At 37.6% G+C, this 17654-nt stretch overlaps 1 protein-coding gene across 4 annotated transcripts in view; it reads left to right on the forward strand.

Moving 5' to 3' along the window:
• The first annotated feature begins 2453 nt into the window (after window positions 1–2453).
• LOC147845138 (NACHT, LRR and PYD domains-containing protein 3) overlaps window positions 2454–17654 on the forward strand; it is a 30350-nt gene continuing 15149 nt past the window's right edge. Inside the window, exons 1-11 of one of the 4 annotated variants that reach the window (XM_087249708.2) lie at window positions 2454–2482; window positions 4753–4847; window positions 5092–5205; window positions 6233–6346; window positions 7135–9030; window positions 10066–10239; window positions 10375–10548; window positions 10735–10908; window positions 11022–11195; window positions 14111–14284; window positions 15112–15158. In XM_087249708.2, coding sequence (XP_087105834.1) covers window positions 4798–4847; window positions 5092–5205; window positions 6233–6346; window positions 7135–9030; window positions 10066–10239; window positions 10375–10548; window positions 10735–10908; window positions 11022–11195; window positions 14111–14284; window positions 15112–15158 — 3091 coding nt within the window. In that variant the 5' untranslated portion in view covers window positions 2454–2482; window positions 4753–4797. Of the gene's footprint in view, window positions 2532–4752; window positions 4848–5091; window positions 5206–6232; window positions 6347–7134; window positions 9031–10065; window positions 10240–10374; window positions 10601–10654; window positions 10909–11021; window positions 11196–14110; window positions 14285–15111; window positions 15159–17654 lie in introns of those variants that run through there. The other 3 variants (XM_087249707.2, XM_088650081.1, XM_088650080.1) reach the window with 3 other exon arrangements.

The following is a 17654-nucleotide window of genomic DNA, read 5'->3' on the forward strand; positions in this document are numbered from 1 at the left end:
AGTTTTTAAGTTTTCTCAATCTACAGATGACTCGACCTTATTCTTCAAACACGCTTCTGTTATCCCTGATGCTATTTCTTTAAGCAATACTTTTTCAAAGGCTTCCGGTTTAACTTGAAATCTTTCCAAATGTGAAATTCTGCCTTTACACAGTTTAAGGAATAAACACATAATGAACATCCCAGTGAAATCCTCTGTCAAATACCTCGGAAATATTGTTACAAAAATACACTTAATAGACAAGACTTAAATGTTTCTTCTAGAATAAAGAAAACAAAAGCCGTGTTAAATTGCTGGTTACAGCGTGATCTTTCCATTTGTGGTGGTGTCTTGTTATGTAAAGCTGAAGGTTTATCTCCATTTGTTTATCCCGCCTTGTCTTTATTTCCTAAAGACTCTAATTGCAAAGATATCAATAACTTGTTCTTTTCTTTTATTTGGAAAAACAAGTCCCAAAGTATAAAAAAAGAGTTCTCACTAATAAGAAAGCTGAAGAAGGACTAGAGATGCTTTATTTTGAAGATATCAATAAGACCTTCAGGATTAATTGGATTAAGAGATGTCTATCTACCCCCAATTCCTTTTGGAATCATTCATTCATTTATTTTCTTGTCGGCCTTGTCTCTTTATTAATCTGGGGTCGCCACAGCGGAATGAACCGCCAACTTATCCAGCAAATTTTTACACAGCGGATGCCCTTCCAGGCACAACCCATCTCTGGGAAACATCCACACACACATTCACACACACACACACACTACTTTCACTAAATTCCATCAACAAGCTCTTCTTGCTTGGAAAATCTCTTACTGTCACAATGTTTCTCCTTTATTTGGAATAATGGTAATATAAGCTCTTCAAATAAATCTTGATTCTTAGTAAATTGGTTTAATAGAGACATTAATCCTCTTTTAACACTGTTTGACAGTGCAGGGAATATCCTATCCTATGAACATTTCATGTCTACTTACAATTTCCCAATATTGTTTAGAGAATTGAATTAAATCTATCCCTGTAGAAATGATTCAACTTGTTAAAAATCATATTTGCTTTAATCTGCTGTAAACCCAAAACTACATTTAGAAGGTGTTGAGTTGACTGATAATAAATGTACTAACAGACATATTCGTATTTTTTCAGAAGCAAAATAAAATCACTCCTAGAGGCACATTTTTCTGGGACTCTATTATAGTTAATATTAATTGGAAAAAAGCCTGGTTAACTACCTTCAAATATTCTATTAATAATAAAATGAAGGAAATCCATTTTAAAACATTACATAAAATTTACCCAGTAAAATCTCTTTTATCAAAGCGCATTGAAATGGAGGATATCTGTGGATGAAGAGAGTCTTTGCCTTTTGTTTTTTGAATGCAACATTGTAAAGAATTTCTGGAAAAATCAGCCAAATATATTTGTGAAAGGACAAAACTTAGTTATTATTTTACATTAAAATATGTAATTTTTCATTATGAAAACAAATGCAATAAATGTCTTGAATATATTGTTAACCTCTTTATTTTATTGTCAAAGTTTTACATACACAAACAGAAATCTGCTAAATCTTCTCCCACATTAACCGCCGTTTTTTGTATTTAATTTTTTTTTCTACAGTGAAATTGTTAAAAAAAAACAAAATCTGAGATATGCATCAAATATTATGACACTTTTTATAAATTCCCTGTCAATTACTAAAATCATCAGATGTAGAAATGCTGCACACTACTTTGTGTAATTTTATTTATTTTATTTTATTTATCTGTTTTGTCTATCTGTTTTATCTATTTGTTTTGTTTTTTGTTGACTTTTACCATTGTTGTATTCTTTTTTGTGTGTTTCATTATTTGTGTTGTGTTGTGTGTTTGTTCCTGACAGTTATGCAATTAAAAACAAACAAAAAAGGTCACAGTGCAGTTAAACAACGCCTACTATCTGCAGCTCTAGACCACCCCCTAGCGGACACTCCAAGTCATTTTCTCAGGCAGTTATTCAATACAAAGACCAACACATCGTTGTGTAAATCATATCCATTTTAACTCTTCTTTGTATTTAAATTTATTTAAAAGTATATTTTAAGGATCATATTGATCTTTAAACCACTACAGAGACACGCTTTTATCTGCAGTTACACACGAGAGGATTATCAGTGCAGCGACACAACAGGACAACTCCTGAGCCTCTCAATGCCTGAGCTGTAATCATCAGAGCAGTCACACATGGGGAATATACTACAAGCTGTGCTAGACTTCATGAAGAAAGATTAGAGTATATAGATTTGAGTATATATGTGAAAGCAGTCATTTTATTTTCTACAAATCTACGTTGAGCTCTATGACACTGATTTGACCAAACTGTAAACATATTATTATTATTATTATTATACACTCTCCAGTACAGCAGGTGGCGGTATTCAGCTTTACGCTGCTTTCTATAACTCGCAACACAAGAAGAACAAGAAGAGGAGGCGGCGGAGGATGGCCGGGTATGTGTTTGTTCTGTCTTCTCTGTGTCCAGTGTTTATACTGCTTCAGGTAAAATCACTCTAGAAAAATGTACCTCCGCAGGTGCTTTGATAACCCTGCAGCTGTTTGACTCTTCTCTGCTCTGTTTAGAGTGTTTGTGACTGTTGTTTTTCACTGAACTCATGATTTGCCGCTCCTTCAGAAACGAAAGTGAAAGTGTTTAGTTGTTGTGTCGCCATTTTAAACAGACAGAATTCACCATTTATAACGCAGAACAGCTTTAAATCTTTAATGTCTTGACAAAACCTGTAAGCTTTATGTGAATGTGTGTATGATGTTATTATTATCAAACGAATGACGCTGTGATTCTTCATTAGTTTACTCGTGATGAGCTTCTGGATTTGAGTGTCTCAGCTGCTGATCTATTCCGGTGTTACGGTTTAACTGGTGACCGTGTTAACTGGTGTCCCTTTCCAGATGTAAGCTATTCACGTTTGCAGATTGGCAGATTCGTCACTTTTTCACAGCAACAAAACATGTCCATACCAAATAAAGATTCTTATTAGTTGGTGTCAGTGTCATTGTGTGCATTATTGATTTTAATATCTGTGTAGCAGAACAGTATATAACCAAAGTAAATAAAAAAAATTAGAATTTACATGTCTTTAACAGGATTCGAACCCGTGTTTCACACACGTATCAATCAACTTATCTAACTGAGCTTCTCAGAACTCCAAACGAAGCAGTCTGTTTTAATATCTTTGTCAGTTAAAACATGCCTTGCTGTGGTTGTGGACCCGTGTTAACATGTTTCCATCAATGTTAACATGTTTACATGCTGTTTAGTTACATGTACTCGCGTTAACGTGTTTCTACAAACTCTCCCGCTGATAGAATAGCTCTCTGTGACTAAACGATGCTTCATCAGTTGCTCAAACCATGTTTTTTCTTAGTTCTAGACTCATGTCTACCTGTGCCTTTGGAGTCGTGTTAACTCGTGACCCATGCTCATACATGTAAAAAAGATTTTATCCAAAAAATGAATACAATGACGATATTATTATGCAACATATTATGTCTAATATATATAATATATATTTCATATATAATATTATGCAACAGAATATTAATTGAAAATCGCAACATTTCAATGTATGATCTTGGTTACATCTGTATCAAGGTACTTATGAACATGATTTGGCTACATACGATAAAATTATTAAAAGCTGTTAAACTTATCAGTGCTTGATAGCTCAATTAGTTAGCACGTATGTTCCTTTCATGCGTCTCTTTTGTTAGTAGGTTCGAATCCACATACAAGTTTTGTTTATGTATAGCCTGATTTTTTTAATTCTCTTTAAATTAAAATGGGACTGCGATTTATAACGTATGCGTATTTAGCGGAACATCGTAGTCATTTAGAGCTATTCTGAGAAAATATTAGCTCGTTTAACTTTGTAGACACAGACTAACACGAGTCAATGGGACTATTATATTCTGATTGCATAATATTATAATATTCTGTTGCATAATATTATATATGAAATATATATTATATATATTAGACATAATATGTTGCATAATAATATCGTCATTGTATTCATTTTTTGGATAAAATCTTTATTTACGTTACATGTATGAGCATGGGTCACGAGTTAACACGACTCCAAAGGCACAGGTAGACATGAGTCTAGAACTAAGAAAAAACATGGTTTGAGCAACTGATGAAGCATCGTTTAGTCACAGAGAGCTATTCTATCAGCGGGAGAGTTTGTAGAAACACGTTAACGCGAGTACATGTAACTAAACAGCATGTAAACATGTTAACATTGATGGAAACATGTTAACACGGGTCCACAACCACAGCAAGGCATGTTTTAACTGACAAAGATATTAAAACAGACTGCTTCGTTTGGAGTTCTGAGTAGCTCAGTTAGATAAGATGATTGATACGTGTGTGAAACCTTTTCACTACACGGGTTCGAATCCTGTTAAAGACATGTAAATTCTAATTTTTTTTATTTACTTTGGTTATATACTGTTCTGCTACACAGATATTAAAATCAATAATGCACACAATGACACTGACACCAACTAATAATAATCTTTATTTGGTATGGACATGTTTTGTTGCTGTGAAAAAGTGACGAATCTGCCAATCTGCAAACGGGAATAGCTTACATCTGGAAAGGGACACCAGTTAACACGGTCACCAGTTAAACCGTAACACCTGCATTCAGTTGAATTATGAAGGCTGATCAATGACTGGAGATCTGTGATTGTTCATCAGTTTCTTCTAGAGTTTCTGCTGGAGATCAAACTCTTCAGATCCATCATGGGTAACACACACGCTGCTGGAGATCAGGATTTGTCTACAGAATGCAGGTATTAGACCTACACTTGACATTTCATATGATTATTTTCTACAGGATATTATATTTACTCTCTGTTAGTTGTGTTTTTAATCTGTCTGAATATTAACACATACAGGCAGCAAGATTGTGTACAATCATCATGAAAAGTATCATGAAGTGCTGTTTAAACAGTGTTTTAATGATGAAATGTTGAGTAAATCTGCTGTGTTGACTCCAGTGTGTGCAGCGCTGAACTTTAATCTTCTCTGTTTTAGTTCAGTTCATCAGAAGAGAGCAGAAGCAGAGCCCAGCTGTGTTTCTATGAAGAGTGACGCGTCTATGGGTGTACCAATAACATTTAAGAGTGAAAACACAGGACCTGCTGTCAGGTAGATCATCTCTTTAATATCTGCAACTGATGAGTATTTTCATAATAAATGAATCAGGTAATTAGTGTTGTGGATCTGTTGGGTTTCAGATGTTAGATGTTGTATCTGAGCTCTGCAGGATAGTGCTTGAAGATCTCCGCTTTACACTTCAGGCCACAATTGATGGTGTTAACAAACCAATCAGCGCTTTATTAATAGTTAGTGAGGTAGAAGGTGGGTTTAGGTTTTGGGTCCACAGTAAGATCATACTGTATGACTACTAATGAGCAGTTCATATGTTCACATTACACAGTTAATAAGCCGGTAGTTAATAGTATGAATTGTGAGCTAAACTTAAGTGTTCCCGATCTCCTGCCATAAAGGGCTTTTCCTGCACACTTTCCCCTGCTGTTTTTGTGCTGTACTGATCAGCCATTCCTCTGATCTGAGTCTGTTTTCACTGAAGCGTAGTCATCATCATGTTGTGTTGGCCTCATAGATGCTGCTGATCAACACATTTGGTTTCTAGAATTGATATTTCTCGAGTTCTCCTGCTCATTCAGTCATGATAGATGATGGTAAATGAACTTGTCTTGCTGTCCTCAAAGTCTGGACTGGAGCTCTGCAGACAAACCCCCAATGAGTGACCTTCTGAAGACTGAGTGATGAGGAGGAGGATAAGGGGAGCTGCTGGAGGCGGGAATAACAGTCAGCTGACACAGTGCAGTTTATACTGCTGCTTATATAGTCATGTGATGATGATTGACTCGCCTGAATGATTAAGCTCCTCCCACACCTACACTGTGGACTTCATTCAGTGATTCGATGATTAGTTTCAGCTCTAATCTGCTCTAATAGTGCTGCATTTCTGTTGGGCTTTCTCTACTAGAAATGAGCCTTGATCTGTGTTTGCTGATATTTTCCACATTCAGACAGTTTCTGTTCAAATATAAAGGAAATTAACTTAAGTATTTTTGTAAATGAAGAATGAATAATATTAGGTTTGTGCAGTGTGTGCAGCGCTCAACTTTAATCTTCTCTGTTTTAGTTCAGTTCATCAAAAGAGAGCAGAAGCAGAGCTCAGCTGTGTGTCTATGAAGAGTGACGCGTCTATGAATCCACCAATAGAATTTAAGAGTGGAAACACAGGACCTGCTGTCAGGTAGATCATCTCTACACACACATGATTACACTGCAGCATTTATATGATCCTGTGTTTCTAGAAGATCAGACATTAACAAGTGTTACAATTACAGGAGACTTTAAAACTAAATGTCCACACACTCACATCTGATCATTAGTGAAGTACTAATAAAGCATTAATACTCAAACTGTTAGAGTTAGAGGAGTGAGTTTACCAGCTTTTACAATAGTCAGCAAAGTGTGGACAATCAAGAGAAAGATTTTAGACGAGATGAATGAACAAGTTATGTGAGACAAACACACCACACAGTCTTTATTGTAACGGAGGCCAGCAAGTGAAGTGCTGTGCAGGTAAACCTCACTCCTCTGACCTCTAAAGCTGCTCTAGTGACAGACGCCAGAGGCCATGGTCTTTAGCCTCCTTGGTAGAGCAACCGACTCCCATGCAGAAGGTAGCCGGTTGGATCCCTGCTCGGAGCGGGTTGGGTGGTGTAGGACCGGCAGTGTTACACTTGTGCTCTCTCACATTTTCATCCTAAAAGATTTTAAATGTCTTCAGTGAGCATCCAGCATCATTATGAATAAAGGATATCAAATGATTGAAGTGTTACATTTAATAAATGACAAGTACTATTAAATGTTTACAGCATTTTGAGCAGTACAAGAGATCAGTGTGTGGTGTTTAAATTAAATCTGATTAAATCTGTGTATTGTGTCTCAGCTGGTTCAGAGAAAACACACATGGCTTCACTAGAGGATCTTTACACTGGCACTCATTGACTCTTTGTGTTGTTGTTGTTCCTGCAGTGTGGATAGAGATGGTCAGACTGGAGACCTGCAGCAGGATTCACTCCAACCAGAACATGATGAACTTCAGAGAGTCAAAGAGCAGCACAAAACCAGCATGAAGAACAAGTATGAGAGATTATTTGAGGGAATCAACCATGGAGAGACTCAAACCCTCCTGAACAGGATCTACACACAGCTCTACATCATAGAAGGAGAGAGTGAAGGAGTGAATGAAGAACATGAGGTTTTACAGATGGAGAAAAGAGCCAGAACAAAACCCTCACAACACACTCCAGTCTACTGCAATGACATCTTTAAAGCCTCAGCTGGAGCAGGACATGAGGAACAGATCAAGAAGGAGAAAGCCCAGATCAAGACTGTTCTCACTAAAGGCATCGCTGGAATCGGGAAAACCGTCTCTGTGCAGAAGTTCATTCTGGACTGGGCCGAGGGAAAAGACAATCAGGATGTAGATTTCATGTTTGTGCTTCCATTTCGAGAGCTGAACTTAATCAGAGATCATCAGTACAGTCTTCACAGACTTCTGCTGGACTTTCATCCTAAACTTGAAGATCTGGAGCCCAAGATTTATGAGCAGTGTAGAGTTGTGTTCATCTTTGATGGTCTGGATGAAAGCAGAATCACACTCAACTTTTCAGATGAGGAGAAAGTTTGTGCTGTGACTGAACCTTCATCAGTGGCTGTGTTGATGCGGAGCCTCCTGAAAGGAGATCTGCTTCCCTCTGCTCTCATCTGGATCACCTCCAGACCAGCAGCAGCCCATCAGATCCCCTCCACATACATCAAGCGTCTGACAGAAATTCAGGGATTCACTGAGCCTCAGAAGGAGGAATATTTCAGGAAGAGAATTAGCGACGAGCATCAAGCCAGCAGAATCATCTCCCACATCAGAAGAGCAAGAAGCCTCCAGATCATGTGCCACATACCCGTCTTCTGCTGGATCTCCTCCACTGTGCTTCAGAAGCTCCTGGAAGAAGATGTGAGTGCAGAAATCCCTCAAACTCTGACTGAGATGTACATCCACTTCCTGCTGATTCAGATCAACATGAGGAAGCAGAAGTATGAAGAGAGAGATCCAGAGAAACTCCTGCAGTCCAACAGAGGAGTGATTCTCAAACTTGCTGAAGTGGCTTTCAGACAGCTGATGAAGGGCAATGTGATGTTTTATGAGGAGGACCTAATTGAGAGCGGCATAGACGTCACTGACGCCTCAGTGTATTCTGGGATCTGCACTGAGATCTTCAAGGAGGAATCTGTGATTCATCAGAGGAAAGTCTACAGCTTCATCCATCTCAGCTTTCAGGAGTTTCTGGCTGCTTTCTTTGTGTTTTACTGCCATTTAACAGAGAACAGAGAACCGCTGAGGGTGATTTATGACAGTGAATATTCATATAATCAATATCTACAGTCCAGCTCTGAGAAGTCTCTGTATGATCTGCTCAGTTCAGCAGTAGTTAAAGCTGTCTGGAGTAGTAATGGTCATCTGGATCTGTTCTTGCGGTTTCTGCTGGGCGTCTCACTGGATTCCAATCAGAGACTCTTCCAGGATCTGCTGACACACACGGAGGAGAGCTCAGAGAACATCAGGAGAATCACACAGTACATTAAAGACGAGATCAAGAGAGGTAAACATCTCTCAGCTGAAAGATCCATCAATCTGTTCCTCTGTCTGCTGGAGGTGAAAGATCAGACTCTGGCCAGAGAGATTCAGGAGTTTGTGAAATCAGACAAACACTCAGAGGAGGAACTCACTCCTGCTCACTGCTCAACAATCTCCTACATGATTGAGATGTCAGAGGAGCCGCTGGATGAGTTAGACTCTAATAAATTCAACACATCAGATGTGGGAAGACGGAGACTGATAGCAGCTGTGAGAAACTGCAGAAGAGCTCTGTGAGTATTCATTGATTGATCACAGAAGACACACATCAGTCTGCACTGAAGACTCAGATCAGTTTAGTGAATCACTGCCCTGCTTTAACAGAAAATCTTTAGCTGGCCATATCGTCCCCCTGTAAGATCGCTGATACACCATATTACTGCATGGGGACGCGGCGGCAGTGTTCTGTTTCCTTATTTGCTCATTTATTTCAGCATTTCTAAACGTATTTAACAAACTTTTCTTGACTTTTTACTCACACAAACAACATTTGTACTTATTTAATAATCTACTTCATTTGCTTTACAGTTTATCCTGGAAAATAACTCAAATCCCTGTAAATCCCTGTGCTCCACCAGCTGAATAGGACATTTGTTGATGTGTATTTGCTCAAATCTAACACAGTGTTGCCCTTGGATAATTGTGTTTGTTTTTTGATCAGAGAAATAGTGTAATTTTAGACACAGTATTGCCGTCTCGCTGCAGACATGCCTGTAATATTACATTTACTGTAGGCCTAAACACTAATCTTTACACTGAGCTCAGTAAAATGCTCTCTGATTAGTTATTAATAATCTGTTCAATAATTCATTACAGTCACGTGAATGGGGAAATACAGGTTTAGTTGAGTTAAATGTAGTTTAAATAAATCAATCAATAAAAAGAGCAGATTTAAATGAAATAATATTCTTGTTCTGAAAATGCCCATGTGTCTGGAGTGTGTCAGCAATTCTTGCAGTTCACTACAGTTTTGAGTCTGACTCCAAATCCAGTCCTCCATGGGTTAATACATTTGATTTCCAGTGATCATGGCTGTGTGATTTTGTTGTCAGCACATTCAACTGTGTAAAGAACAAAGTATTTAATAAGAATATTTCATTCATTCAGATCTAGGATGTGTTATTTTAGTGTTCCCTTTATTGTTTGAGCAGTATTTATATATATAGTTTATTTCCAGTGTTACTTTTATCACTGTAGACTGGACTCATGAACACTCAACACTACTCATTTCTTACTGCTGATTTTGTTGCTCTTTGTCCTCCACACAGGCTACAGCGCTGTGAACTCACTGTTCAGTGCTGTGAGAGTTTGTCTTCAGCTCTACAATCCTCAAACTGTGTGCTGAGAGAGCTGGACCTGAGTAACAATGACCTGCAGGATTCAGCAGTTAAGCTTCTCTCTGATGGACTGAAGAGTCAACACTGTAAACTGGAGACACTAAGGTTTGAGTTCAAACACCTGATTGATTGATTGATTGATTGATTGATTGATTGATTGATTGATTGATTTTTTTTGTTTCGTTACATCAGACAGATCACATTAACAGTGTGTTTTTAGTCATGTGTGCTCTTTCTCAGACTGATGACATGTAAACTCACTGCCGATTCTTGTGAGAGTTTGTCTTCAGCTCTACAATCCTCAAACTGTGTCCTGAGAGAGCTGGACCTGAGTAACAATGACCTGCCGGATTCAGGAGTGAAGCTTCTCTCTGATGGACTGAAGAGTCAACACTGTAAACTGGAGACACTGAGGTAAATGATTCTCCACTCTACAATAACTACAGTAAGACAGTATCATATTAGAGCTCTTCATGCTTGAACATGTTAACCCTGGGTGATACTAAACCCCAGATAACAGGAATTCTGGTTTATCAGTAATTATGTTTCACACTGCTCATATTATACCTGTAGTAAATATTGTGTTTGTCCTCTACACAGGCTACAGTGGTGTAAACTTACTGTTCAGTGCTGTGAGAGTTTGTCTTCAGTTCTACAATCCTCAAACTGTGTGCTGAGAGAGCTGGACCTGAGTAACAATGACCTGCAGGATTCAGGAGTGAAGAAGCTCTCTGATGGACTGAAGAGTCAACACTGTAAACTGGAGACACTGAGGTCTGAGTTTAAACACCTTATTGATTGATTGATTGATTGATTTTTTTTTGTTTTGTTACATCAGACTGATCACATTAACAGTGTGGTTTTAGTAATGTGTTCTTCTTTCTCAGATTGGCCATGTGTAATCTCACTGTTCAGTGCTGTGAGAGTTTGTCTTCAGCTCTACAATCCTCAAACTGTGTGCTGAGAGAGCTGGACCTGAGTAACAATGACCTGCAGGATTCAGGAGTGAAGCTTCTCTCTGATGGACTGAAGACTGTGGACTGTAAACTGGAGACACTGAGGTAAATGATTCTCCACTCTACAATAACTACAGTCAGACAGCTTCATATTAGAGCTCTTTATGCTTGAACATGTTAACCCTGGGTGTTACTAAACCCCAGATAACAGGAATTCTGGTTTATCAGTGATTATGTTTCACACTGCCCATACTATACCTGTAGTTAACCCTCAGGGGTTTGAGGTGATTTTGGGACCCCTGAGATGTTTTGACATGCCCTGACATCTGTGCTGATTTCAGCTACTTATTACACAGAACTGGCCAAAATGTGTTTTATTTGTATTCAACACAAACTGAGCTACAATAATATGTGAGAGTATTGATGTACATGCTTGTGTTTTAGAAATAAATATTATGTGTGGTTAATAGGTTTTGGAGAAACAAATGTAGCTGAAATAAGACCCAAAAACCCAGGCCCGGATTAGGAACTCAGGGGCCCCTGGGCACATTGTCTTGTAAGGCACCCTAACTGGCCGCACCCCTATAGTTGAATTTAAAAAATAAGAATAATATAATAATTTTTAAATAAAATGAATCTATAATTTGTTGCCCACATATTTAAATAAATGATATATAGTACATATGTATTTATAGTCTACAAAGATTTAACTTATTTTTCAAAGCATTGAATAAAAATACTAATAAAACTATAAATATATATATTCTGGGCCTTTCTCTCTCTCTCTCCCTCTCTCTCTCCTTTTCTGTCTTTCTCTCACACGATGAATCCAGTCCGCGCTGCGCTGCCATTAGCCTCCTCCGCCTGGTTTATGCTAGCTACTCATCATTTAAAGTTACCATAACGTCTTCTTCTGTACCCTCATTCTCCTGATCAAGGGGCTGTTTAAAGATAGTGTGTATGGAAAATGCCTCAATAAAGATGCCTCCTCTTTCTCTCGCGTTTGCTAAATCCACTTGTCCACTCATTTTTGATCTATGACCAATACTAACGTTACACTACAGTCCGCTCAGTTTAGTGCGGGTTATTACAAAACTGACGTTTCCGCGCTTGACCAATTACAGTATTCTGTTTAGTTAAAGAAAAAAAGCAGTTTAAATATAATAATAATATTAATATGTGATCGCGATTTTTTTGCTCAGAGGAAATACAGTTATCTGAGCAATATAGTTTTTGCAGAGAGGGAGGCACCTATAAGGCTAAACATTATTAAATACCCACAAGACACTTGTGACTTTATATCACATTTGCGTTATTTTTAAAAAATGTTTCCTTCCTGTTAAAAATAAATATATTTCCAATCTGATATGTAATGGGGAGAAAAAAAAGTAGCACGAGTTCAGCTGATGGTGGATTCGAATTGAGTTTATAATTAATCGCGTCAAAAAATGGAACTGTGCGCCTTACAAGGTGCGCCACTGCGGCTGTACTGTTCAGCAACTCTTTACTCATCTTGTCTCTATCAATCAGGCATCCAACTACATGCGCTATTTGCAATTAGCCAAAAAAGACACTCCGAAATTGTCTTTTTTTCTCTCCTCTTGCAGGGGCCCCTAGTGCGCATGGGCCCCTGGGCCTGTGCCTATAAGGCCCATTGGTTAATCCAGCCCTGCAAAAACCACACTGAATGTGCCTGAACAAGACTTTAGAGTAAGCAGTCTTGTAGACTAGAATATTTACTGCACAATTATGTGAAAATTATTCTGTTCTCTCATTCAGAGAAAACATTACAATGATCTACGTTTTTTTAAGTTTGTTTTGGGTGATCTCAGCTGTATGTGTGAGTGACAATGCTCATGAATAATTCACACCTGAGAGACAACAGACACTCCCCCACTCACCCATCAAGGGCAGTGTACAGCAATGTCCATCTGCAGAAGCTAGCCCAAACTAAATGCTTGTTGTGTTACTGCTGTGTGACCATGTAAACACTCTGGGTGAACAATATACAGTGCTCAGCATATATAAGTACACCCCTCACTAATCTCTCTTTTACATTCATATTTTAATAGGAAGCTCTACAGTATTATATTTGTGCATATACAATAGATTAGCCAAATCTGGAGCTCATCTAACAAAATAACTCATGATAACAGTCTAAAAACAAGTACAACCACATCTATGTGCTATAGAAAAATATTAAATACAAAATTAAAAAGAGGAAAAATTAAGAGAAGCAAAACAATGGAAAAATCTGAAAATTCGTAGTTTTTTTTGCAGTATTTAGCCTGAATTTAATTGCATTCTTTCAATTTCTGAATATGTTTGGTGACTAAAATATGATGTTCATGAATAAATCTGTTTAATAAATGTGTTCTGTTTAAATGCAGCAGAATACACTGCCTATATTGACTGAGAAATGGAGGAAAGTCTTGGTTTTCAGAATGGGCTGTCCTCCTTTATGCTGAGCGCTGTATGTGACTTATACAGCCGCACATATAATATATATTTGAAATGGTGTAAAACGTGTTCGCCAAACTCTCTTGTGCATTATTCCAGCATTTAATAATCATTTCTGAATGAGTCTGAGACACTGAAGTAGAGGAATGACAAACTCTTTAAACACAAGAATAAATCAGATTTAAACATGAAAAACAATTACTGTAAATCTAAATCATATTTGAAGACCTTTAATATAGATTTCACTAATAGTTGCAGTCTTAGTTCACTGTTTGAAAACTTTACCAGGTTCAACTACAATAAAATAACTAAAAATATATATAATAACACGTGTAACATGTCATGCTCTGTAACCTTCTACAGATGATGTCGAGTCCTTGTTGAGTGTGTGAGTGTGTGTGTTTGCTGATGCGAGGGCTCGATCAATAAGGAGAGCTGATCAGGATGAGTGTGTTCATCACTGCTGTTGACATGAGCAGAAACAGCAGTCAGCATCTTCACAACACAAAGAGATGTGTGATTGTCCAACTGTGTGATGTGGACTATTGCTGTGTTTGTAGATTGTCTGGCTGTATGGTGACAGAGGAAGGCTGTGGTTTTCTGTCTTCAGCTCTGACTTCAAACCCCTCACACCTGAGAGAGCTGGATCTGAGCTACAATCATCCAGGAGATTCAGGAGTCAAGCTGCTCTCTGAACAACTGGAGGATCCAAACTACACACTGGACAAACTCAAGTATGTGGAGCATCACTGGCCGTGTGCTTTTACACTGAATGGCTTTAAAAAGACACTAGAAAGCTCTTTTGTGATCAGCTTCAGTTTTCTGTGAGGGTTATGGGGTGAGGACAGACAGAAGATACAGCTTGTAGAGTATTCCAGTCATGTCTATGAAGAGCAAATCATTGAGTGTGAAATGAATCTCCTCTGTAAATGTTGGAGTGTATTGGCTCAGTTACAGTGACATTAAGCAGGACACACTGTACAGTTTCAGCATTTGAGCTGAGCAGAGAAACTTCTTCCTCCATTTCTGCTGAAGAATCCTACAATATCAGGTCAGGAATAGGGTTGGGGATTGAAGATGGATTCAGATTCTGGAATCAGACACTTGGATTAATGTTCAGACTCTTGTTCTAAAATCAACATCTGGATTCCTCTTCTCTGTGCACACATGTGTATTTTTCACTTGCTAATCTGTCAGGAACTTGGGCGCTGGCGAGCAGCTTTAATAATCTGAACATAGTTTAGAGATGGACTGCAACATGTGCTCAAAGGCTGCATGTGCTGAAGAACGATGGCAAAGCTAAGTGTGATCACTGTAATAAATGAATGTTGCAGCAGGGTGTCTCCATCAACATGAGCAGTATCTGCGCTCGCTTCACCAACAGCAGAGGAAAAGAACGCACTGTGTTACATTCATTGTGGATCCCGGCTCAACCAACAAGTGTTGTGTGTTTTAGCTCAAGAGTTTGGAGCGTGTAGCTGAGCAGCTCAGTGCTAGCTTTAGCTTATTAGCTGAGGGGGAAACGAAACAGCTCATTCTCTCCATCTGTGTGTGTTTACAGTCTGGATCATGGAGGACACACGAGGATTACAGCAGGACCACGCAAATGTAGGACTACACACACACACACACACACACACACACTATGGAACAAAATCAATGCCTAAAGTCTTGAATTAAAAAGCTTGTTGAATATCACAAACTGAAAAAAATAATACACCGTATTAACAAGTTCTTGCATTTTAATGACTTGAATTCCAGGGTTTGTATTTTTAGGTCCTGAAATTTAACATATCTGTTTATTTAAGCTGTGAATATTTCAACGAAAAATATTTCAAACACGTTTTCATACTTAAAAATTTAATAATTCATATTCAATTTTCAGATTTCACTTACAAAATATTCAATACCCTTTAAAAATACGATGTATAATATTCAAAAGGTCATTTTCAGTTCATTTTATTTCAGTTCTAATATTCGCTTCCATAAATTCAGTGGATCAAATTCGACTGATAAAATTCAACTTTACATCTGGGAACTGCAGGAGAAGCAATAGATTGCAGAGTGAAGATCGCCAGCTGCTCTAGCTTTCACCAGCAGGTGGAGATGGAATAATGTAAGATTTTTAACCCAGTAAACAGGTGAGAAAAAGGCTAATAAAGGCAAAAAAGTAGCATTTAATTTTAATATCAATGCATTGGACATTATAAATGATAAAAAGTATGAGTAAAATGAGTAAATGAGGTTTTAGTCATCTATATTTGCCCTTATGTAACGGAAGCCAGCTGGTGATCGCGTAAAGCTCACTCCTTGGATCCAGGGACAGACGTTGTTCTGCAATCTTATCGGAGCTTGTCTCCCATGCTGGCTCGTTACCTGCTCGGACCGGTGCGGTTACTTGCACATAAACCGTCTTTTGATGAATATGATGTTAAGGGCTAAGAACAATTACGAACAAAGATTTTCAAAACCAGGGAGATTTTATGAGAATGTCACTAAACAGTTTACTTGGAAATGTTAAACAGAGTTCAGGTATGATTTAAGGTTGGTTATGGATGGGGCGTCTGATTTAAAATAATTTATCATGCAAATGCATTAAAGAAGCGTCTTCAGTTATTATTTAAACGCAGCTATGTCAGGATTGGGATAGGTTATAATTTCATTATTTAAATTATGATTGTTATTATTATTAGGTTATTTAATGACATGTATTTGGGCTATTGCGCTTAAATAAGTCATCCGTGATTCTAAATTAATATTTCTATTTATCCTTTTTAGCTATCACTTTGGTATCGTTTTCTCTTCTTTTTTTCGATTTTTTGTGGTTCTGCCACGGTTAAACGTTTGCAAAATGTCTTTAGTTTGTCCAGATTATCGCTTTTCCTCTAAAATAGAGACAAAGCAGAAGGAAAATGAATGAATTAATGAATTAATGAAATAATTGACGTTTTCATGCATGTGCGGTGCGACTTGCTCACGACAAATTCGAACGAGTGGCCGCGAGCTCCGGTGGCCGGTCAGAGCCAGCGCCGCATATCAAACTGATTAAGAGATGCTGGATGGCTGCCAATATATGATAGGAATTCTTCCAAAGTTTCAGATGACATCTGGGCGTGTGCATAATAATGTAAAATGAAAGTGAAAGTCATGACATTTGGCCAAGCATAAGAATAGCCTACAAGAGTGTTTCGATTATTATATTAATCATGACATATGTCATGCTTGGGCTTATATGAATAACACCTGGCTGTTTACCATGTCCGAAAGTGGAGCTGACGTCGGCGAGAAATTGCTTGTATAATTGTAAAAAGAGTGATGAATATTAATGGATTTCTTATATCTGTCATTTCTGATAATATAATTGATTTAACTAGTGTGAGCTTATGAGTTTCCAACACAGCAAAAATGCATCCAGAATCCTAAACCAATAACTTTGTCAAGCAAAAATTATGATTTTATAGGCTACTGATTTTTTTTTTAAACAATAAAAAAGAAACTATTAGCTACCCTAGCAATTGTTTATTTAAATATGATCATCTCAAAATATAAAATAAAAACATAATGGTTTGACTTTGTGAAATCATAAAACAGACTTGCAAAAAAGAGTTAATAGAATAAATGAGCAAATACATTCTCTCCAGTAGATGGCGATCAAAGCTCAGTTATACCCCATGAGGATGAACATTGAGCTGCTTTGCAGGAACCCCTCAACCACGCATGTCAAATCACGCATTCTAAACATAATCTTATGAAACTAGCTCAAGTGACAACTATATTAAATTTAAACCAGTTTAAATAAGTTTATATGTTTAATAACTGCAAAAAAGATCAACATTGCTAATCATAAAATACAAACGTTCGCTGCAAAGTTATAAATAACGGTTTTCTCATTTAATAAAAACAAATTAAAGTCAGTTATAACTGCCTATTATCAAACCACAGACGACTCATTTTATTACTTATCATTGGCTGCGACATTGCCACTTTTGCGTTCATACCTTTTTCTCGCCTATAGGTTTTTAAATGATGAAAATGTATAACCTATCCCAGTCCTGACATAGCTGCGTTTAAACAGCGCAAACATTACTCCTTATAGTTATGCCA

This window comes from Danio rerio, chromosome 4 (genome assembly GCF_052040795.2).
Source record: "Danio rerio strain M-AB ecotype USA chromosome 4, GRCz13ab, whole genome shotgun sequence".
Lineage (NCBI taxonomy): Eukaryota > Metazoa > Chordata > Actinopteri > Cypriniformes > Danionidae > Danio > Danio rerio.